This window comes from Zonotrichia leucophrys, chromosome 6, assembly GCF_028769735.1.
Source record: "Zonotrichia leucophrys gambelii isolate GWCS_2022_RI chromosome 6, RI_Zleu_2.0, whole genome shotgun sequence".
NCBI classification, from domain to species: Eukaryota; Metazoa; Chordata; class Aves; order Passeriformes; family Passerellidae; genus Zonotrichia; species Zonotrichia leucophrys.
The window spans coordinates 12,071,165-12,096,279 of record NC_088176.1 but is presented as its reverse complement, the minus strand read 5'-3'; the positions used below and the strand labels follow the sequence as shown (position 1 = coordinate 12,096,279).

The window sequence follows — 25,115 nt, the reverse complement described above, 5'->3', positions numbered from 1 at the left end:
TCCATGTGGGAGAATGAACTGTCATCTCTGAACCTACCAATGTTCAAGCCAATGATTCAGGTTTAATGTTAGATGCTGTTCTTCCAACCTTAGGGTCACCACTGCATGGAGATTTACCCTGCAACATCCTCCCCCATCACCTCCATTGTGTTTGAGTAGGAATCATGTTTAGGGCTTTCATAACTTCAGTTTCAGCCCATGGAATTTGTCATTCCAGCTCCATTCCAGGTTTGGCCCCTGAGAGCTATCATCCTTTAAGAAGGATACATTTCACCTGCAAATATGGCCCCAGTTTGAGAGCCAGCACAGCACCTCAAGGCCTGGACATCAAATCATGAAGGTGTCACCTTACCCTCATCAGCACAGATGTGTGCCTGACAGCATTGGTCTGGCTAGTCAGGCTGCTGCTAATCACGAGAAAGCAACTTTCTCTAAGTACCAAACCAGTCTGTGATTCTTTGACAAACATATGGCAGGTGTGTTAATAAAGGAGCAAAGTGAAGCTCAGTCTGCAGCCTGAGTGCACCCAGCACTGCCCTTCCTCTCCAGGGGCAGGGAGACAGGAATGCATCACAGACAATCCCAGCAGCACGCTGACCAGAAAGGGTGTACATGTCATGGGAGAAAGATCAGCTGGAGACAGTTCTGCAACTGAACCACAACAGCTTTTCAAAGCAACACATCAGGGCGTCCCAGCACACATTCACACTGCAGGGAAAAATGGGAGATATAGACCCAAGTGAGGTCTGGGAAATACTTGCTGTTATCACCAAGATGAAGTTTGACTACATTGCCAATACAACTGCAGTCCAGCCTCATTTGAAATAAAGTGATGTCCCACTGCACGTGCAACTTTCAGATGAAGTCACACTGTAACAAGATACAAAAACCTGAACTTGCCAGCAAATGCAGTAACAAGAAGCCCAGCCAGTAAAACAGAGCTCCAAGAGAGCCCATCTCATCTGCTGCCTTTTCTAGAACGGCTCTGGTTAATCCAGCCACAAGCCAACATCTTTCTACCAAAAAAATAATTAAATTCTCCACCAACAATGCCAGAAAGTCTGATGTCCCAGCCTGAGGGAGTGGATGGGGAAGAGCCAACATGCACCCTTTTGTCAAGCTACCCCCTAAACCTCATTGTATCATGGCAATCCTAAGCAAGGCAATTACTCCTATAGGTTTTGCTAAATCTGAGGATGGACAAGAAACTGGTTTGTGGCAAAACTGAACTCTTTTTAACATGAAAACCAAAAGCAAGGAGTTATGTTGCTGGTTGTAACTGAAATGCGTCTGCTAATGATTAAAGCTTCCATTTTGCTGCCAAAGTATTATTGGAACTGCTTATTTGCTGTGCAGCTTGGGAGAAAAAAAAAATCTCTTCCATCCTTTATTAATCTTGTCCTCATCTGACACAACAAAAATGCACCATCAGTCTTTTTCTTACTTGGAAAAACAGGCCTGAAAGTCACTCCAAGACCAAAGTCTTTGTGCATAATTACTGTCTTGATTAACTAGAACAAAGGGCAGAAAACATCAGTTATTATGCATTAAATTCAGTATTCTGGGGGCTTATTTAAAGACATTTCATCAACCTGCTTTCTTAAAAGGAACTTTGATATAGCAAAAATCCATTAAATAATTAAAAATAAATTATTTTTTAGATATTTTTGGTTGGTTGTTTTTTTAAAAGCAGCCACATCCAAAGGAATGCAGCTCACAGGGTAACTATGGGACTCCTTGGAAGGCCTCAGCAATAATACTTGTATCTTCTTGGCCCCAGGTAGTTTCTTGCAGCAGTGCTGAGCTGGTGACCTATTTGGCTGATATAGGAAACTCAATCATTAGAAAGTTTATGCATTCTAATATAAAAAGCAGATTTTCCTTGGAAAGATTTTCTTGGGGTAGGTTTCAGGGTCCTGAAACTGGCAGTGACTGCATAAACAGAGTAGGTAATGAGTAAAGGCTCCAAGAGGGGATGCTATATAAAATTTTCCTTTCCAGTCTGCCATCCTGGGCTCCAAACAGGGTCTGTAGGAGAAATGGGGAGTTTAACTATCTGCCTTCAGCATGAAGTCTCAGCAGAGGAGGGTTAAATGAGAAGGGAAATAGGAAGAAACTTGCAGGCAGCTGGAAATTTCAGAATTGAAGTTTTCAGAGGCCTGGTGGATATCCTACTGCCCACGATTAGCTGGATGTGTTGTACAGCAAACTTAAAGGCAGCAAAGCCTGTGTCCACTGCTCCTCCACCCTTACCAACATGCCCTGTTTGTCCAAAGCTGAAGTGCCTTTATGCACAGCTAAGTCTTCAGGTCTGTGGTTTCAGTGGTCACATCCCACCCTCTCCCCAGCAGACAGACTAACAGGGCAGTCTCAGAAATCCTGGAACACATTTCATGCCCACAGATGGCAAATATGAAGCCCAGACAGGCTCGCTCCTCCTCCTGCTCCTAGAGGAGGTCTGGGGGGGGTCTCAGTGCCTTGGATTTGGAGAAATCAAAAGAGATTCAGAAGAGAAACAATCTTTGCAAGGGCTGACATTGATAGGTTTTTTTCTCCTTTGAAATATACTCCTTGTGGTCTGAAGACAAGAAAAATCTCCTCACATGCTGACCTGGGAACCAGGACCTCTTTCAGTCCTGCCTGTGTGAGGGCTTGGCCCCAGCAAAGGGCTTGCTCTGCTGGCACTTGTGAGGCAGGGCAGTTCCTTCCTCTCTTTGGCCTCCAATTCCCATTTCTTGAGAAATCAGAGAAATGTAAATGTCCTCTAACCTACAATTAGATTGGAGATCTAACCACAATTAAATGAGTAGTATATTGTTCTACTCAAGCCAGGTGGACAGAAGTTGAAAAGGGAACCTGCTTACTTCAGTGGAATGCTACAAGACAGCATGGAAAAAATCCAGCCCTAGAGATAAATGTTTAATATACCTGGTGACTTCCCAGTCACAGCAATCACCCTTCTCCTGAGCTGTAAGACATTTAGAGGTGTGGGAAAGCTGTCCCACAGAGGCATGATATCAGCTAAAGAAAAGAAAAATGAATGCCAAAGTCAAAGTGGTTGGACTTTAGATGTCTCAACAAAATGGAAAAACCCTCACATAATTGAACTAGCCCTGTCAGAATACCAGTTGCTCAAGATTAAGACAAACAATGGGAGTAAGACTAGAAAAATGAATATAAACCACACATTGCAGCCCAAAACATTTGAAAAAATATGTTCTAGAGGGACAGTTTCAAATTGGAAGCTGTTTTATGTCTTAATCTGGAGAGATGTTTCTTTAAAACTCTCTAAAAAGTGAACACTACATAAAAGGGATCTGATGGGTAGTGTTAAAAAGGAGAATGCTTTAGAGAAACATGACCCCATGACATTTTTTGTGTCCCTATAACTTGTTAATCCATCTTTTCCCTCCAAGGGGAATGAAATGAGGCAGTGTTGCTTGGAAAATAATAATTAGTTTCTTACTACTCTGAAACCTTCAACTACAAACCCAAGAGAACACCACTACTAGGTAACTTTGCAAGGCTTTATAAACACACCAAAGGTCACTTTAGTGGGACATTGAGCTGCTCCCAAATGAAGGAGCCTTGATAACCCAAGCCACAGTCAACAACTCCATCCCAACAGGAAAAACACCCCCAGCAGCAGAGCTCCAGAAGGTGTCCCAGGAAAGCTCCAGCAGAAGGAGGCACTGCAAAGGGAAGAGTTTTAGCAGACAGACATATTTCAAAAGCTCTTAATGAGCTTGTCATCAAGGAGGCAGAACAAATACCAACTGCAATTTGAAGCTGGGCAAAGGAAAACCAAGCAAGGATGTCTTTGAAATGCTGAATAGCTTCCCAGAAAAGATGGAAATGTCACAGCACGATTAAAGGGACACTCTCCCCTTCCACAGGGTTGGAACAAATAGCACCAGCAGAAAAGCAAGAGCCCACCTTAATCCCTTGGCACAGTCACAAAACAATAGGTATTTCAGAGGTGGCAGTGGAGAACAACCTCATTTTCCACAGTGATAGAGGACCACTACAAAACAAACAGAGTAGTAACAACCCTGCAGTGGTTCCAACACAGACTTGTCTGCCAAGCTCTTAAACAGAAACAAACGTCAATTGCTGTGAAAGTTACTAAGTGGGGCAGAGGAAGCCATTTAGACATCACAAGATAGCAACATAAATATCACAAAACATTCATAATTAAAGAATTTTGTTTTATGCAGCAACAGCCCAAGCTGGGGTGGTGCTCAAGCACTATGCAGGCCCAGGAACTTCAGTCCCAACCCCTCATTATTCAAACCCATGTACAGGGCAGTCTTGAACTGCAGCTCAGAGGTAACTACTTCAGAAATGTTGTGGCATGATTCCTTTCTAGGCACAGTAAATTCAAGTTTAACTGTGGAAGATCAAACAAGGGCTTCAGCCATACCAACACGTTTTGGCTGCTGAAATAAAATAGCCAGAAAAAGAAAGAAGCTGCCATCCTCCTTATTGAGGCACAGAGTTAAAAATTCAACCAGACGAGGAAAAGGCAAGAAAAAAGGTGTTCAGAAAATAGTTTACAAAACATTCACCAGAGAGCTCAGGGTAGGCTGTCAAGGGCTGCTTCCAGCTCACTCCATCTGCTAAAGTCATTAGACAGTGTCACCCCACCCTTGGGCTCCCCAGGGCAAGAGCAGAGCAGGGAGGGCTCCTCCTCATCTCCTGCTGACCCAGCTGTTTTGGTTGAGTGCAAATTCTCTCCATCCATTCAACATTTAGCAAACAGGCCACTGGAAGAGGGAGTGCCTGTTTGCAGGGTTGGTCAGGCACTGTATCCCCACAAAGGAGCTGATTTCCAGGAGAACTTGGCTAGAGGAAATCATCACATCCAGTTTTACCTCTCTGCTCTAAGTTTGTCCCAGGCCTCCCTTGGAGCCAGCACAGAACCTGGGTTAGTGCAGATGTCCCTGTTTCTCCTATCAATACTCCATTTCCACTGACTACTTTAAAACAAGGCACCCAGCCTCCCTCCAGAGAGAGCAGTTTCCAAGACAAAATTGAAAATAAAACCCATCCTTTGCAACCAGATGCACCAACAGGATATTTTGTTTATACTGTTGCAGCACAAAGCAAAAGAACAACCAGGCTTGATCAGTGCCTCCAAAAAGCCTGAAGACAAAGACACTGATGCAGTGAGACAAGCAAGTGCCACTGAGCATCCTTACTCAGAGCTCTGAACCTCTGCCTGCCCAGAGCAGCCCTTCTCCAGCCCAGAGCTGCAAACATTTGAAGAAGGAAAGCATCTCTGCTTTGCCAGCATCATCCCTGTTTGGAGAGAGAACTTCTACAAACACTGTTTTTATGACATTAAACAACTTTCCAGTAACTCCTAGCCAAAAATTCCGAATCACCCACCCTGCCTCCTCAGATGGCCTGTGTTTGACTGCATTAGTACACACATTGGACAGAAACTGCAGCAGGGCAGGAACTGATTCATAAGTGGATCAAGTAACCTCTGCTGCTGGGCTGATACCAGGAAGGCAGGACACATGGCAAGGCAGCCCTGCATTCAGAATGCACACTGAAGGATACGCACCTTTGTTTTCTAAACAGGGGCTTGGGGTGGTCCTTCCTTGAACTTGGCCCTCCTTGTCAGAGAGTTATGAACACTGGCACATACAGAAGCAGCTGGACAAGCTGTCCCAGGTACTTAGTGGGGGCCACTCACCTAAACCTGTCCTCTGGGATAAAGCCAAAGTGCTACAGGAAAAGTGTTCAACCTACACAAGTGTTTGCTTCTTCTCAAATTCCAGGCACAGCTCAAGGACTGACCAAGAAGGGAAGGGGCTCCTGTATGAGGGAGTATTTACTTTTTATATCATGACCTTGGTCTCTTACAAGGCTTCAGATTCAAATACACAGACACACGGGGAAGAAGTGGAAACACAGAGAACTGAAGTAGTTTCTCAGAACAAACAGCAGGGCAAAGCTGGGTGTACAAACAGAAATCAAGTCCTGCATCATATCTGGTGAATTACACTCTCTTGAAATGCTACATGAAGGGAAAAAACCCCCTCACTTTCTAAAGGAACCCAACACACACCAATTGCACCTGAAATAAAGCACAGCGTCGGCAATTTCTGTGTCTGGTAGCACATCTGACCAGCAGATGCAAAGCTATTGACAATTCACAAGCAAACTAGGAAACTGCTTTTGCAATTTGGTCTAAAGCTACAGTCACATTTGAAACCTAGAAAGCTGCTGGACTGCCACTTATCTGATAGAATAAACAGAAGAGTACTGGGTTTGGCCAGCTTTTACATGACAATACTAACGCTCAGAGACATTTTCTAGCAGTGCACACAGTCCCTTCTGTGTATAGAGGGGGGATCATGAAGACAAGGACCTAGAGAAAGAGGTAGACCAGCAAAAAAGCAGATGCAAGATAGAAACAGTGATCTTTACCACATTTCAAACAAAAAAGCCTGACCAACACTAAAGAAAGGTGACTAAAAATCAATGCTACTTGCAAAAGCAGGCATGGCAGAAGGGATATAAAGATGTGAGATTGGTCCATGAATTGCAAGAAACCCTGTTCCTCTGTTTCTACTTAGAACACTTTAAGGTTGTGTCTTCAGCCAAGATGCAGCAGTTAACCATGAAAGTAATGGCTCCTTCTGGTACCAAATAAATCCACTTAACCCTGGAAAGCAACACCTTCAAATAAAGGGTGCTGTGCTCCCCATGAAGAGGCAGAAGCCTAACTCCAAAAGGCCTCAATCTAAGAACAGGGAGCTTGCAGTACAGAGGCCAGTGCATCCCCAGGAACTGAGAGTTGCATCCCCAAGGCCCCAGAGTTGTGGCCTTTCTATGTCCCTCTCCCAGGCCCTGACTGCAGCCAGTGAGCAGCACCAGTGAAACCAAATCATGCAGCAGAGGACACTGCCAGGCACACACTCATCTCCTGACACTGTGTGGACAGCCAGCAAGTCCCAGGACCTCTAAGCCAGGACTCCCAGATGAGCAAAGATCTTCCTCGGTGCCAAGCCCACAGCCCAGATAGAGAGAGAAAAGCAGCCTCCCTTCCCAGAGATTCCTTTGGGCCCTGATAAAGTTACACTAACCATAATAGCCTTGTTTTACGTATTACATGTACTGTAACACAGAAAATTGGTCTGCAGTTATGTAATTGCAGAGGAAATGGCTACAGCCCGGCTCGGCCCAGCTGAGAACGCCATCCCACGACGGCTCCACCGCAGGCAGGGCTCCCGGGGGCTGCAAGGAAGGAGCTCCCATCCTGCCTGCAGGCACAGCAGCAGCAGCAGCTGAGGTGCTCAGGACTGTGCTCATACTTCACTGTCTGTCAGGTTTTCCATTGCAAACACTGCCGACACAGTTTATAGCTTGACCATTTCAAGCCACATGCATGCAAAACTTGGCAGAGAGGGAGCTGCTCTGGCCCTCCCTCTTTCACCTTAAAGAAATCTGTCAGATTCCTGCTTTAAAGTCACAACATTATTTTTTCTGCAACAGAAATACATTTTTAAGTCATTCCGGGAGGCTTTTTTGGGTTAAGGTTTAAAAGAAGCCTATGTAGTTGACAGACAGGACTTACGTCAACTACTCACATAGTTTTTCTGAAACAACTCAGAAATGTTTAGATAGCGTTGGACAGAGCAGGTTGATTACACCATGCCTTTAAACAAATCACAGTCACTTCTAGCAAGAAACACAAGCCCTGTAACTACAGCTCTTTTCCAGACAACATCTGTAGAGACTGTAAACCTCCTTTTTTCTCCTGATGCATTTGTAACCATTTCTACAGGCAGATTTTCCTCCCAGCTAAGGAAAAAAAGAGATGAGTATTCATCAGATACAACAGGCACATTGGGTATTTTGATCTTATAAACAGAATTAAGGTATGAAAGACAACTTTTGTTGAGCCAAGATAGGTGTTTGCTGCAAAAACCAAATGCTGGAGCCTGAGAGGTGGTACACTACTAAATAACTTGTTCTGAAGTACAACAGCTTTATTTACGTCTAGCAAGGCTTGCTTCCACAGTAATTGCAGCAACAACCAGGTTATAGTGACCCAAAGGCTTCACAACTCAGATTAAGGGTTTTGGAAGTTATTCACTGCATATACTACACTGACCTTGCTCCTGAGTCATAATACTGGACAGAAGTTTGAACTTCAAGTAATGTCCAACTGCACAATAATGAAGACAACTTGTCCAACTCTTTCAGTGAAAGAGAAAGCCAAATGAGACAAGGCCCATCTCCTATATGAGAAAATTAACACTGAGCAATACTACACAGTAAGCATGACACACTTAAGGTGAAGCTAAAGAAGCTTCATGAAATACCAGATAAGACTTCAATAAATCAAATGCCAGATATTCCCCCTCTTCTACCTATGCTCTATACACTGGGCTCTGAACAAGCACAGTTTATGTCCTTCAGGAAAGCACACAACTTGGAAGCAAACATCAGAAAAGATGGTGACTCTACCTCAGGGCCTAGAAGTGTGCAGAAGAAAACATCCAGCAGGATGTGAAATGTGCACCATCATTTGGAAACTGATTGTGAGGTTCCTTGTGTAAAAACATAGGGACATTTGACCAGAAAAGAGAAGGTATTTCTTTCCTACGAAAGCCATGCAACAAAGCCAAGTTAAAGTTTTTTCTGCTCCAGAAAACAAAAGAACCATTTAAGTGTCCTTGGCATCAGCAGGCAACCCTATTCAGGCAAGGTTTTAAAATGAAACAATCATCTGTGTGTCTTTACACATCTTAGCTCCTCAAAGTACAGTTAAACACCCAAAGCAGACATGATATGCTATATACGTGTCTGTACATACAAGGAAGTTCAAAATATTGGCCCAACATCACATCCAACACACACTGTCCAGTCTGAGAGCACTTTTCAGCTGTCAGCTAACAAGCTGTCCAGCAACTCTTCCTTCCTTTCACTGAAGACACTGTCCCTGCTGCAAGTGATATCCATGTCACCTTGTATCTCCTTTGGGTGGATTAGAAGAATGAGCCTCATTTATACATCACAGGTAGAGCTTCACAACACTTAAAAGGTCAACATAACAATACAGTCAAATGAAGCATTACACATGTGCATAGCACAATAATCTTATTTTCTTGGAAATTATATCCCCATGTTCTTAGAGGTCATAACCACATCTTCTAGGCTGGCTTGCTTACACTAAGCAGATACTCAAATTCAAGCCATAATTCATATGTTCTGAAAGTTGACTCTTGACAAAATTTTGCTAGTTTCATTACATGCCATCCAAAGCTTCAGCTGTAGCTGAAGAGACAAGATACAGTATTGAAGTCATTCCTGTGGTATCCCTAACCTAGGGAAGAATTAAGAGACAGTTTGGAGTCCTGTTATTGGAATAACTAAATCATGAGCTCCCTACAAGAACTGTCAAAAAAGGCATCCAAGCAAGTGATGCTCTCTCCATCACCAACCTGTGACTTATGAGCTTATCTGATGGGCTTTTAAAAGGATACAGATATCTTTATTTTGTACATGTATAAGAGCAAAATCACAGCATGGAATTCCAGGCTTAAATTTCCTTTCATGTTTATGAAAGGAATCTGGTTGCTAAGCATCAGAATATGGTTTTAGGAAGTATAATCCAAATTCAAGGATGTTCCCTGAGAACAGTCCCATTCCAGGACCACTTAATTAATTTGAACCCTACATTCTCCATTTCTATCTCTGCATACCATGTGGTTCAATACAATGTGGTCTGAACTGTGCAAGGCAGAGAGGCCACACTAAATGAAAACACAAAGGAACTCTAACTGGAATTCAGACACTTCTTGTATTATTTAACAGTCCAATTAATTCCCTTGGCTCCACAAGACATTATCCAGTACAAGGATACCATGAATAGGAATATAAGTTGCCACAATATAACCAGACTTGCTCTGATGGCAGGGATACCCACTACTGACAATGAGAAGCCACAGGCTTGGAAGGGAGGATGCTTGTCCACTAGACCAGACACAGTTCAAGAAGTGAAGACATTTTTCCCTCTTCAATCAAAACTACTGCTGTTAAGGGGGCAGATGAGCAGTTTGGTTTCCATTAGTTCTGTAAGTGATAGTCAGTACCCAGGAGATGGGTATTTCTGCCCACACTACCCAGTGCCTTTCCACACACAATCCTTTTGGACTCCACACAAAATCACCAGCCAGCAAGTGACTGTATCACTTTGAGCCAAACAAGCATGAGGCTGTCATACAACAGAGAAATCACCACTCCATTAAAAGAAGGAGAAAAAAATACAATGCATGGTCATCCCTGTGGATAACCTGGCTCAGAGCTCTGAAAGCTGAATTTAAGCCTTATATCAGAGTGATGCAGTGTCCCCAAGCTCTGCTGTGCCCAGCACATTGCAGAGCCTGCCAGTGGCAAGAGCCCTGAATGTGCAGGCACCACAATGTGAGCCTTGGCTTGAACAGATCCAAATGTCAGCAGCTCCTCTGGATGAGGACACACAAGTCACGAGTGGGCTGGAAACCAGTCCTGGACAACAGCTCTGGAGTAATACACAGGGAGTGCTGGAGAGGAGGAGGGGAGCTGCTGAAGACAGGCAGTTATTCAAACCAGCTGCTAAGCCACTCCAACCACTCACACGTACACAGTCTCCTGCATGTGTTCTGCCCAACTCAAAGCTACCAGGCATCCAAAAGTTTGAGTACAGAAAAGAAATCTATACAAATGCTTGCCAAAAATCTCATTTTCCAAGTGCAAGCTGGTTATTCCACGCATGGCAGAAGGGGATTTCATCTTGCTTTTACATGACAGCCTCTGCCTTTGCCTCAAAATTCCCCAATTAACACTTCTGCAAGAAGTTTTGAAACTGCATGGCCACGTATTTATCTACGCACATTCTCTCCCCTCCCTACTGAGCTCTGGGCCACGGGCTAAGCTGTCAAGCCAAGTTTCATCCCAAGCAATTTTTAAACACTCATCCTATAAATCCTCTGCAAGGGGAGTTAGTAATGGAAATACTGACAGAAACTTGAAGAGACAGCAGGGCAGCTATAGCAGCCTACTATACATCAGCTTCATTAGCTGCAGATCCTTCTCCCCATCACCTTCATTTTCCATTAGCATACCTTGGCTAATTAACACACAAAACCTATGAAACATTCTTACAGTAGAAGGCAACATTTGGCCCCCAGCCCAAATCAACATCGAAAAACTTCAACATCCTCTGCCAGACATAGTAACTGTACCAGATGGAGCAAACGTACAGCTAACAAGTAGTAATGAGGAAACTGAAAGCAGAGGAACAAATGCAAAAATCAGACCATCAGAAGAGGGAAAAGCAGCAAATACAACTTACCGCTTTCGTTTTTCTCTATGACATCCACGACCTCTCCAGCCTGGAGGCTAATCTCAGAGTTCTCCTGCTTTTCATAGTTGGACACCACCACATATTGCTCCAGGATCATGGGTTCAGAGCTAGCATCAGCACCTGGGGAAGGGAAAAAGCAAGCCGTAAGCCAGCTTCCAGCCATGGCTCCTTGAGAGCGACCTCCGTCCATCCGATTCACAACAGGCCAACTTGTCACCAGAGCCAAGCGAATCAGCAAACAACCCTGGCTCGCAGCATATCCCCAAATGGCTGGCCATATAGAAACAGCCTCCTCTGGCCCACAACCCAGCAGCACAGAGGGACATTGGAGAGAAGAACAAGAAAAAAGGGGAGGAAAAAAAAAATACAAAAAGGAGCCAAAAAAGTGAATTAGTTGCACAGTTTCATGATGGATTCTGAAAATAAACCTCTTCCCAACATGGTTTCCACAATGCTTGCTCCCATTCAGAGAAAAAAATCCTGGGCAGAAGCAGTATAAATCCACAGCTGAGCCATCCCCCCAGTAAACCCAAAGAAGAAACAGCTCTCCCCTTGGCGGCTCAGCTCCTTCTCCACTCTAAAGGCTTGAGCTGAAAGTCAAGAGGGGGCTGTAGATGCCAATCATATTCGTCTGCAGTGCAGCCCTTAAATAGAAACACATGAGCGGGGCTGAAAGAGAGGGAGGTGGGGTGGAGGGAGCGAGGGGAGGGCGGGGAAGAGTGTTTACTTGAAACAGAAGAAGAAAAAAAGTTATAGCGCCAGATCTGTGCTCACACACGGCCGCCCCCTGCCCCGGCAGCCCCGCGGTTCCGCATTCCCCGGCGGGACGGGGCTCGGCTCCCCCTCTCCATCGCCCCTCTGGAGCCCTCGCAGCCGCCCCCACTTGTTTGGTTTCTCTTCGGAGCAAGGGCTTTCGGCTGTCAGAGCCATTTATGAATGAGAGCAGGCGCTCACGCCAACAGGGGCCACGAAAGGTGCAAAATAAGGCTCTCCTCCCTCCCTTCCCCCACACTGCTGCTCTTTTTTTTTTTTACTATTAGTGTTATTTCTGACTTTTTCACCCCCAAACCGAAATCATGCATTTCGAGGTGGAGCCACGAGGCAGGCACAGCGCAGTGCCAGATGTGGAGGGAGCCCTCGGGCTGCTGCATCTGGGCTCTGCAGTGCAGCACAAACAGTGCAGCACACACAGAGCCTGCACTCCCAAACCCGGGCACAGACCGGCTGTGCTCGGCCTAGAAACCGCCTTGAAAAGTCATAAGAACCTCTCCGTTTAGGTCTTTACTTTGTAAGAGCCAACATGCCTTAATGCAGGTTTTCTCAATTACAGCAGTTTGGGACACTGGCATTATTAACATTTCACATGTTAAGAGGCAGTTCCTGTCGCTCTGGATTCAGATGCCAACTGAAAGGGAGGACAGAAGCAGATACACAACTTGCTGAATGTCCCATTTTACACAACAGGGACACAGCCAGGAGCAGACTTTGGGTTTTCCTGAATTTCTGATGACAAATTGGCTACAAGAGACGGGAAGGAAGGAGCATGGTCTGAAACTGTCCACCAGAAAAGTCAAGAGACTGACAACTAAGCACAGGATGCTGGGTGCTGTATTTCCCAACTCAGCATGTTCATATGTGTTTGGACTGGAGATGCAAAGTGATTCTACAGACAAGTAATTAGCATCCCTGCCAAGAAAGAGGTAAAGAATGCATCAGCCATTAAAACAGCATCCTGTGAAATGAAAATCCTAGAAAAAAGGCAATTAATTCAACTGTTTCTTGAAAGGAAACACTATCACAATGCCTCCCCTTGGACCAGGTTTAAGAAATCCAGAAAATTAGAAGACTTTCTTGCTCCCTAAGCATGCCTCTGCCTCTCCTCAAATTACGTAAGTTAATTTTCTTTAAAGAGGAGTCATCTCCTCTAGAAGCTTGTGTTTAAGAGATTTAGCTTTTCTATAGCTTGTTGAACCCCAGCCAGTAGCAGGAACAGGAGGAGAAGACCATGAACTGACAACATAGAAATTTATAATACAAATTTTCAGCACAGCTATCCATTGCAAATCAGCATCATGTTTCTCTTCATGATCAGTCATCCTGACTTGTGCACTGTGGTTTAAACCAGTGCTAGTTGGGCTACCTGGAGTACAACGAGATGCTTTCCCCCGTTTCACACTGTTTCCTACACAGTCTTTTCTCCAGTCCAGAATCCAGCAGCATTATAATCTTCCTTCAGCCTGCTTAGGCTGGTAATACCTACAACCCCTACTTTGTTTTAGTCTTGAGATAAATCCAAGGTTTTTAACCAGAAACAAAAGCTGTGATGGACTTATGTCTATGCTTGTGCACCAGCAGATAATTCAGTGTGTAGAAAGGCAACATGGACCAAACAGTGGCAAGGGGAGCAGGGGGCATGCAGGAAGCTAAACCAACAACTCAAATGCCTTCTTTCCTCCAACCTACTAGGCAGTTTTCATGGGACTGCAGTAAGGAAAAAAAATCCAAAAGACTGCATTGGCTTGCTGGCAGGAGCAGTGTTCATGTGGTGCATGTGTCCCTGCTGGGAACAAAGAGAGGACCAGGCTGGCAAACACCCCACCAGCAGCCACAGGGACACGCCAGGGACTGTGTGCCAGGGGAATGCCCTTGCCAGGAAACACGGAGAATCAGCACTTCAAATCCACCTCTCAACTCTGCTTAGAGAAAGAAAAAAAAAAAAAAAAAAGGCACTTAAAACAGTTTGGCAAGATCTGCATTCTCATATCTGAATCCCAGCAGGGATTCTCTGCCCTGCCTTGGATAAGGTAGTCACTGCAGGAGGATTTCTTTGTCACTACAGGGGCTGGAGGAACACATACAATTAAGAGATTGTTTTAACAGACGCTTGTATAACTGCTACAGGGCTCCTATTAAGACCAAAAAAAAAAAAATAGGGTGATAAATTTCTTGTTCTAGGAAGTAACCAAGGTCAAACAAACATGTTCATTTACAGCTGCAACAGATCATGCCTTGAGGATATCCCCCTTTCGAGGCGTGGGGTCCCTGTGGCTCCTGGAGTGATGGTCACCCAAGATTAGGTACTGCACAGTGGGGATTTCAGTAAGAGCAAAGAAAGGAAGAAGAGGAGGAGGTATAGACAGAGAAATAACTCCTTCCAGTAACCAAAAGCTTTAACCATTTTCTGGGTAGCCTGGTTTGGGTTGTTACTACATTCCATTCAGGCACAGTCAGTAGAGTAAGGGACTCTCACCCTCCTCAGCCTTCCATCCCCCACAAGCTTTAGATGAATTACTGCTCAGTGACACTCAGGATGCCCACAACATTGCTGCAATGCTATGTCAGACTCTACAAAGGGGATTCAAAAGAGCAAGACCGGCAACACCACAGGCAGCACAGCGCCAATTACACCCACTGCCCTGGGTGCTTCCGCATCCCTGCCAATTAGTTCAGGTCTAATTTGTACCACAGGACACAGCATGCATTGAAGAGTAACAGCCTGCTCAGTGTGAGCACGCCAGGGGACAGGGATGCAGCGTGGCACAAGTTCTCCAGCAAGCTCACATGCAGCTGCAATGCCACCCTGACACAACAGCCCCACTTTTTAAAAAGCGTCTTCAGCCCAGGCAGGAGAAATGGAGAGCAGAGGACAGGATAACATTGATGTGCCAGGTAGAGGCCCCCCCTCCTCTCCCTCCAAAAAAGCAGAATTAGTGTTTTGGTTAAGCTCCAACTTGCAAGCCCTCCCCAGAGCAGAGCACAGATTGCTGGCTGAAATAAGAGTTTGCTTGCCTCTCCATTTCTTTTTGCCTCGAGTCCGTTTCCCGGTTAAAGTCTTGAGGATACCCCTCCTCCTCTCCATAGGGCTCCACTTTACAATCCTCCCGCTCCTCACCTCAGCACTGCTCTTCCTGGGGCGGAGCAGAAATGTCATTGGAGCTTGTCCATGCCCCTCGCAGCTGGCACTATTAAGTGACAACAGTTGCACCCTGTCCCCCTCACCAGGCAGCGAGGAGGGAGCATCATTCCTCCTGCTGTACTCGGAGACCAGCAACTACTGGGAAAACCTCCTAAATAAGAGCGCAGAACGTCCGCTCCAACATCATCCTCCTCCTCCTCCTCCTGTGTTGCAACAGCTACGACCTATGATGGTTTTGCAATAGCCAAAAAATGAAAACCACCAACTGGACTCCAAAAATAAAATCATCTGGATATGGGAATGTGAGACTCCCGATCTTTGCCAGATTACTCTGTTGTTATCAGGCTATAAACATGTCTGCTCTTTTAATCCATACAGTGCACAAGCTTTTATATTGCTCTTTCATGATTATCAATCAAATGTTTACAGATTAAGACTAAATGAATTAATACTGGGCTGGTCAATGGAAGTGCTGCAGCAGCAGCCAAAACCACAGAAACGGCCGGCGAACGCCATGAGGGTGAGTCACAGCTGAAGCACCAACTGCAGGTAGTGCAGCCCTGGTGCGGCCACGGGCACAGCTGCTGGGGACACGTGCAGAGCCTGCACGCTGGGCTGGCTGGCACCCACGGCCCCCAGTGTCCTGGCATGCCATAAAATAATGGCACAGCTCTGCACTTTTCCACACACAGGGAGGAGTAACTGTGGCAGCTTGGATCTAGAGCTGCGGTTTCTTGTTAAAGCCAGTTCTTGAAGGGTAAACTTTTATGTATCTCTGGAAAACTCCTTTTGGGGAAGGATGAAGGGAAAAAAAAACCAAAAACCCAGAATAGCAGCAAGCCTACTTAAAATCCTCAGATCAGTCTAACCTCTTAGAGCAATAAACCCAGCTCTAAACACATGGAATTTCTTCCCCTAAAAACTTCACCTCTTTTCTTTCTTATCAGAAGGACCACATGACTATAAGAAATAAACATTAAAATTGCCTGTTTTTTTTAAGCCTTCTCCCCGTGATTTATCCTGAGCTGTGTTAAGACAGAGAGCTTAGTTCCATCTAAAAATTGGGTTAAGTGTGTACTGCACACAAGATAAAACAGACTTTGCCATGTAATGCATGTGAGAGTACACAAGAGTTCATCATATCTCAGCAGTGTTGGAAAAGCAGTTCTTAAAATAACCAGTTCCTAGAGTAAGCAGTGAGATGAGACTAATGAAGCCTGCTACAAATCTCTATGGGGACAACATGGATTCAGATCAAAACTGTGTTTCCCAGTCTAGGATCTCTCTTCTATTCAGTGAGAAGGTTTTTGTTTTGTCTTGGTGTTTTGGATTTTTGTTCATTTTTTATTCTTTGTGTGCCCTAAACAATTGGAGCTTTGACTCATCTCCTAGATACTCCTGCACTACAGCCCTGTTGCCACTTACCAAAACTCAGACTGTATTTATGTTTCAATTATTCCTGAAGGTAAGACTACTACTGCCACAAGCTGTGAGTGAAGGGGATTCATCTTCATCCCTCCCACCAGATAGCAATCCTCCCAATCCTAATAGTGTTTAGCCTCAGTGCTCAGAGGCTCTTCATGCAGCAGCCCTGAGCCACAAAGCTTTAGGGACACAGACAAAAGTTTATCACCTCCCGCAGTTACTTCAGAAACTCAGTACAAATCCAGTCTCAAGATGTGGATTATTGCCAATTATAGAAGAAACAAACATTTGGGCAAGTTTATCAAATGGGTTATTAATACACTCTGATTTCTGTAGTTCTTCCCTGAGCCTGGCCAGGTAGCTCTTCTACAAAGCACAAAGACAGTCTACTGCATTTTCAGAAGAGAATTTCAGAAGCAGGTGGCACCCTGCTATTAGATAGAGATGGGTGGAAAGCAGAAAGGGAATGGTTTGGATTTGACACCTAGGTAATCCGGAAGACTCAAAGCCATAGAAGTTTAGCCTAAAACCTTGTCCAAAGCCCAAAAAATAAAACAAGATTGAGCATCATGCACTGAGCAATGGCCAGGGCAGCGTGCAAACCCTCTCACCCCAGGCTGGCAGCTGTGATTGATGTGCAAGAAATTTCTCCCGAAGTGAGCATCCATCCAACCATCTACCTTCCTTGCTCATGTGCTCTGTAAGCCTTTCAGGACATGGGGCAATAGTAGCCAAAACTCTAGCCCTTCTTGCTATCTTTTTGGCTAAACATGGCAAGATCTGGTCTAGATGGTAACTCCAAGAGCTGCACTAAGTCTCTTCCAACCTCCTGCCTTGCTGCTACAAACAGCTGTAGGGGGCCCATGCCAACAGCACACATTGCCACCAAGAAGAGACTGTGATCAGCAATCATAGCAGCAAAAAATGAACTGGATGCCTGGATTCATTCCCCACCATAAGACATATATAGTACTTTCTGTTACTTCCAAGAACCAAGATCTGGGTGAGCCTTCAGGAGTCTGGGACAAGTGGCAGCTTTAACTGTAGACTGTGGCTTCCAGCCCTGGAGTGTGTGTGACACAGAGCTAAAACGAGCAGCACAACACAGCCCCCACGGGGGGCACTACAGGAATGAGCCTGGCCCATGGTAAATGGGAGGAGCTGTCTCAAGCAGCTGCTCCAGTTCAGTTCTTCCCTCTTTACAGCCCTCAGCAGCATTTCCAATGAAATCCTGACCAACAGAAAAATTCAGTGCTGACCTTTGCCAAGTGGAGCCTATTGGTCTCGGGATTTTTATTTTTTATTTTTGATCTGCTAGGTTTTAAAATAAAGCCAAGAAAAATTAGAGGCAGGAGCGTGAAAGTAAAAAGTTGAGTCCTCTTTCCACTCCTTCTTGGAAAGTTGGCTCTCTGAACAGTGATTCCAACCAACTAGGTTACAGGTAGCAACAGTTAGGAATACTTAAGTAGTATTTTGCACACAAATCTGTTAAACTGCTTGGAGATTTTCACACAGCTGCCAAACTGGGTCTTCCACCAGGCTGAAGTCACCAATATACTCTGGCATTCATCCTAGTCCTGCTCAGTGGTGCAACGCATTCCCATCCCTCCACAAGGTATAAAGCAGACCAGCCAAGGATTTTAACAGCAGGCAGGGTGACCAAACTGGAGTCCCACCACAGCACCTCGCAGGGTGTGGCTGTGTGGCACCCATCTTTTTCCAAAGTACAAAATGAAACCAATTTAATGCCTTGGTTAGAGTCTCCACTTCATGGAGCAGGTCCGTAATCTCAGCTAGAGCTTGGGCAGCATGAAGCTGGCTTCTGTTCTCATCTCCAAGCCACAGCCCAGCTAGGACACATAAATGTACTACATAGGTAAAGATCACATCCAATTCAAGTCTGATCTACCTGCTTGACATGTCAGGATACAGCCTATGGCAGATCTGGACTGAAGAACAGCTATTTTGGAAACTGGGGATTCATGTGGACGAGAAACGAAAAGGCCACATGAACTAGAACAGCATGGGGAGCTAAGAACTTGGCAAATGGACACAAGACTTTGGAGCAGCACTATGTATCAACATTCACCTTCTCAGACACCATGCAATGCAATTAATCACTTATATTTGCACCCTCATCATGCACCTTTTTTTTTGCCACTCTAGCAACATGCATTTAGTAAAAGCAGTAAGCAGAAGGAAAAAAATTGTATCTATTAGAAACTTTGCTTCCTTGCCCTTTGAGAAGGCTAAAAACCTTGGCATTCAGTTTGCCATTTTATATATCACAACATGAAACAGTCCCAACAGACCTATTGAGTCAAAGAAACCCAACCTCACCCCCCAGCCAGGTAATCTGAGGGGTTCTTGTCATTTTTCCTCAGGGACACCACCTCTTCTGTCTCCTTCTTAACATGTTTCTCTTCTGCTCAGTCTCCTTCTGTTTTTCTCTCTCAACTCCCCCATGACCTACGAAGCAGCAGGCTCCTGTGACTGAATACTTCAGATATTTCTACACTTTTATATCCAGTTACCACTCTCAAATTAGACCTATTCTGTAAATATGAGGCAGAGCCTCCAAGAAATATTCAACTTCTGTCAAGAACAGTGCTCCTACAATCACAGCAGTCTTGCTCACAAAAAACTTCAGACAAGCAAGCACTCATCCATCAAGGATGGTGGGATTTTGTTCACATACTTTCAACAGGGCATGAACTTGAATATTTACCAAATCTGGTATGAAAATCAGCAGGAGTGTTTCCATCTTTCCTTGCCCCAGGACCTACATGTAGTCTTAACAGCTTGAGTGACCAGCCCAGCATCCTGTACAGACACAGGATCTATCACTTGTGATCTCTCCTTCTAAGTCTGAAGCAGAAGAGAATTCTTCTGTGATATTCCATGTCAAGAGACAAATCTTTGCAGAAGAAATCCACTGGTTACACAGCAGAAGTCCTGATTCCTTATACTATAAAGCTGAGTTTTTGCCTTGTATGGGACTATAGCTCCCAAGCCCCTGACACCTCACCTAAAGCTGCTCCCCTGCTGCCTCCTCCTTCCTGACTCACTGCAACAAGGAGGATGATGCCCCCTTGAAAATTTTGCATCTTTATCAGAGTTTCAGCTTTTGCAAATGAAATCACTTCTATTTACTGGGGAAATGCAAAGAGCATTTCAGAAGGATAAGGAGCACACAGTCATGTTTCTCTGCCTTATCCTGACCCATAAAGTTTCTCCCATGTAGAATAGTGAGAGCACAGCTGTGCAGGTACACTCAGCTGGGGCCAGACTCGACCCACCACAAAAAGGGAAGCTGCCTTGGACTGAGGCTTTGAGTTGGGCAAGGGAAATAAAACCCTGCAAACTACTAACCCCTGCTAGCAGCAGCATCAAGGTGAGGCAGTCATCAGAAAAGCAAAGCTCTTCCTTACCAGAAATCATGCATCATGGAAAACCAAAACACAAGCACACAAACTGGGTATCCACTGTCAGAGATTCACATTCAAGACAACTCCAAAACCACACACAGCTTGAACTACAGAATTCTGGTTTTAACAGCATGCAGAACACCAAGACACAAGAATTTACCTGGAGTGACACTCTTTTTTGGAGTCTCAGACAAACTGGACATCCAAACTTGAAATCCAATCAAAGGGCAGCCATGAAAAAAGAAAGTAATTAGAGGCACAAGAAAACAGTCAAAACCAGTCACATCAGAAAGTCTGAGAGTTAGTAAAGACAGTTTTGAAAGAGACAGTTTTTCTTAAGAGTAGTGTTGGCATGATGGGGACTCAGAGGACGGTCAAGTCATAAGAAACACCCAGTTAATTTTTATGTTTTAGTGGATTTGCAGAACTTCTGAAATTGATCTGTAGGTGATCCAGTTTTGAGCTCTAAGAAAAAGATATGCCCTGAGCTTATTCCCAGTAGCTCAGAAGACACATACCAAGAGACAGTTTGACTTATTAAGCCTCAGACCTGCAAAACTATTTATCTTTGCAGCTGTTAATCATACCCAAAAGACACGTAGACAACTGAAATTGAGCTTAGCAAACACATGTAAGTTTCTACAAGCATCTTGTTACTCTGAAATTGCATTAAGGAATTGCATTAAGGAAAATAACAATAGACAAATATAGAAAAGAGTACAAAGTTCAAATATACTCTCATATATTCAGAGTATAACTAGAAAATCAATTTTAAAATCAGTGAATGAGACAGAGATCAGGTTAAGGAAAAAGCTGATAGGAGTTGCTGCCAACAAGGTCAAAATGTTTCCCTCCCCCTCCATGAAATGAGGTGAAAATACTTGGCTTGGGAATTTAGGAATAATCTTCAAATGTTAAGTGTTAATTTTTTTCTTAAATACACTAGAGATATGTTTGTAAAGTCAACAGATTTCCCCCCATTTCTAAATAACAAACATTCCCTTTCTGGGATGAAGCAGCAGAAGGGCAGCTGTTACTCTCTCTTTACCTGGGATAAGAGACATCCAGAAAGAAATGTTTATATGACAATCTTAGAATTTTCTAAATTCTGACAACCCCAAAATGCAATTTGAAAAAGTTCTTTGCAATGGGGAACCTATTCTGGACCCAGCAGTTTAACAACAGAGAAGATGCACCCATCAACCACCTGGAGGGAAAAGCAGGCTATACTGGTGGCCTTGCCTATTTGTTACTGTATTTTGAATTGCAGAGTATCTCCAAGACAGTAAAAAGATGAAAAGATAGTAATGTAACAGATTCACAGTACATATGTAACTGAGGAATTGCTAGCATGATACAAACGTTAAGAAACAGTTTTGAAACTTCCTGATGGAAACCAGAGGGCCAAGAAACACATTGCTGTTTTCTCAGCACTGAGGGAATGCTGAGGTTTTGAAATCCTGTCCTTAAATTAGGGATACAATTTTCATTTTGTAGTTGCATTGCAATTCAAATGGATTCAGTACTTTGACTACTTTGCAGTAAACTCTCTATAGTGGCAGCTTGGAGAAAATCCTGAACTCTTTCAACCATCTGACTCCCCAACCCATGTGCTGCACTGTCACAATACACTGCGAAATACACAGTGGTAAATAACAATAATTTACTTTGGACTGCCATTTAAGAAAAAATGAAAAAGGCACTACACTGGTGGAGTGCAACAGGAAATAATCTGGCAGAGTAACTTGTGCTGTAGCTCATGGAGGGAATATACAGCATGTTTCTGTTACAGGCTTGGGGCACGCACGGGAAGGGGTGTGAAGGAGCTGTTGTCAGCAACTTGTCTATTAGCTTTTGAATAGACTTCCACTGCCTTCAGAGCACGAGTATGAACTTCAGTCAGCTGTCAGATCTTTTTCCAGACAGAAGAACCTGAATATGACAATGATAAATCAAGCAGATGATGCATTGCAGGAGTAACTGAGGAAGTTTCAAAGTTGCCCCCACCCAAGCTTCAGCAAAAGACAGAAACACCCGAAGTCAGAGGAAATAAACTGCACTTAACACAAGTTTAGGGCTACTCTGGATCTGTCTACCCAAGAAGAGAGAGTTTAAACCGATCAACAGTAGCCATATCGACAGACACCCATGTGAGAGCTCACCATAAATAAAGCAATTCTGTTAGCAATTATCAATTTCTCAAAAAAACTTCTTTTTAAACAAAGTATTTTTTCTCCTTGTCAAAGCTCTTGGCTTAAGGCAGAAAAGAAGGGCAGTATAGGTATTAGCTGGTAAACAATCCCACAGGTCACCAGTGTGGGCTCCCCAGCCCAGGAAGCAGCAGAAAAGCAGCAGCACTTCTGAGCTGCCCCAGCCTGACAGCAGCTAGAAGTGGATGAGGTTGCTTCTGAAGCAGAAGACAGCCAGCATATTTCAGCTGCTCCTGCACATCTGCTTAGCATTAAACTTCCTTCTTGGGGATTTTTTTTTTTATTCCAAGACGTTTAAGCTCTAATTGCTACCAGCTTTTAAGAGTCCCCCCTACAAATAATAAAAATATCAGACATTAGTGATAGATTCCACTTCACAGAGAACTCAAACGAAGAGCCGCGGCGGGAGCCAGCGTATGGGGAGGAGGTCAGAGGCCTCAGAAACATGCTGTGCCTGAGCCAACAAAACACAAGCTTTGAACAGCCCCAGGTTTCCCCTTTAGGACTGGGTTTTACTGGAATTCTGCATGAGGCTTGGAACTGGTTTCCAATGGGATTGGTAACAGTAAATGAACAAACCTTCACTTCCTGCCACTCCTCTCCCGCACTGCCACACGGCTGAGCACTGGCCGGTCTCTGATCACTTGGAAGTGCAGAGGGGGGAAATTTCAGTATCTGGAAGGAGAATTAAAGTTGCCTGCTCAAAGCAGGCCACTCCTAGGGCAATGGCATCCCAATTCTGCTCTCAACACCAGTCCCCACAGCCCCTGCTGCCAACTTCAATTGGAGCCAGAACAAACTCCTCCTACCAGAATTATTTTTAAAAGCTCAAAAGGAACATGAATCCATAAATTACAGCTAAGTCACGAGGCCAAGGCAGTTGTGAAGAGCACAGAGGAGGCTTTCCTTCAGAGCCACACTGCACAGAAATAGCAGCACAGCAGGCACGTCACTGGAAGTGGCTGCTGAGCCCCATCCCATCACTTTCAAGCTACCACGATGGAGTTGGGCAATCCTCCCACGGGTCAAGGGGGTTCCTCAGGTGGGAAAGAAAAGGAAGGAGTCGAAGGGCAAAAAGCTTTGAAGACAAAATTAAGCTGGTTGCTATGGTGAACATGAAACATATTATTCTAGATTTCAGCAGAAGCTTTTGTGCTGCCAGTGAGACTGGTTTGTTTGCTGCTCCTCCCACCTCTGGCAAGAGAGCAGGCGCCAGACTGCTGGGGACTAATGCTTTATGCTTGTGATACAGCTCCACTCATCTCATTTTAGCAGCAGACTATTTGTCTTCTGTACAGTTAGAGCAGAGCAAGCTTCCACAAAAACCTACAATAGTTGGAGTCAGTCTAGAATTAAATGCACGAGCTCTATCTACCAAAATCCAGATACCACATTCATGGTACACATCAGTTCTACACATCCAGGTGGGCTCCTGCCCCAGCAGGTGCAGAGGAACTCCTCCTCCATGGGCATTTTAGCAGCAGCTGCTGATGCAGCTTCCTTTTGTTAGTAACCCTGTCTGAAATGTTCAGTTCAGTTTTGAGCCCAGCATCCATGATTTGACACTGCTGCCAGCACCAGGAGGACACTCTCCTGCAGAATCACAGTTGCTGGGCTATCAGGGACCATTATAACAAGCTTTTTTTTAAAACAAAAATCTGTCTAGCTTGTTAAACTACATATTTCCCAACGACAGTCCTGCAGTAACTGTGGGCAATTGGATCATACTGGCCATGAGTTTCAGTGTGGTTGTAGTTCTGGCAATGTAACCCTTGCCCCAAATGATTTTTGTGCATAGCTGAGAAATTAGCACAGGCCAAAGACAGGCCCCTACCAGTGATCTGGATGTGGCTACCTTGCATTGGAGGGCAAAGAGTTTAATTACACAGGTATGGCCTGTTCTTTGGAAATGGCCTTCCACAGAAGATAACAGTCCCAGGGCCATTTAACTAATAAAACTATTTTGTTCTCATGAAGCCTTTAACATCAACTGGGAATACCAAAATCTCCCAGCTGTTCCAGTGCAACTTAAATTACTGAGAAAGGGATTATAAGAACAAGTGGCCATACTGAAGAGATACTGACATCCGGTCCATTTCCAACAGTGCTCTGTTCCCCGAGTGCAGTTGAGTGTTTTGCAGACTCATTTTGTAGACTTTTATCCTTCCTGTTTTAATTGGAGGGGTGAAAAGAAAACAAGCAATGCAATCAGCGATTCCTCAGACTGGAGCTGGGGGAAATAAATGCTTCTTCTGAGGAATGGGTGTGTTCTCATGCCAGTAGTGGTATCTGACAAGTCAGCAAAAAGTGGGCTGACCACATTGTTCCTTAAATGTGTCCACTTCTTAGAATTGGCCTAGAGCCTTGTTGGCTGCAATGTTCATCACATATGGCAGAACAGAAAACAGAAGTTGAGCCTGTATTTCAGTTTACATTTTGGAAGACAAGCCTGTACATATGAAGCACCATGTTGTTGTCCTGGGGGCTCTGGTGGGACAGCTTAGTGCCCCAAGTGCCCCAAGCAGGTAGAGAACCCAAAAGCCAGGCTCAGTCTACTCAGTCCAGGGTTTCTTGCTGAGGTTTTGCCTCCACTTTTCCCCTTCTTGCTTCCTTTCTGCACTCTTCAGACAAGCAAAGGAACAACCTCCTTCTTCTGACAAGGTGAGGCTGCCCAGTCAAGAGCAGAAAGCTCAGTGAGGAACCCCAAAACTGTGGGGCTTGTTTCTGCTTCCATCTGCAGACAGTGCACTATGCTCAGTCCCTGTGGC

General features: G+C 44.6%; 1 protein-coding gene across 7 annotated transcripts in view; it reads right to left on the bottom strand.

The window, feature by feature from the left end:
• Positions 1-25,115, bottom strand: part of SH3PXD2A (SH3 and PX domains 2A) — a 241,674-nt gene that overhangs the window by 57,580 nt on the left and 158,979 nt on the right. For 4 of the 7 annotated variants that reach the window (XM_064717418.1, XM_064717421.1, XM_064717420.1 and 1 more), the window contains one exon: positions 11,357-11,488. In XM_064717418.1, the coding sequence (XP_064573488.1) occupies positions 11,357-11,488 (132 nt within the window). Of the gene's footprint in view, positions 1-11,356; positions 11,489-20,297; positions 20,346-25,115 lie in introns of all 7 variants that reach the window. The other 3 variants (XM_064717417.1, XM_064717415.1, XM_064717419.1) reach the window with 1 other exon arrangement.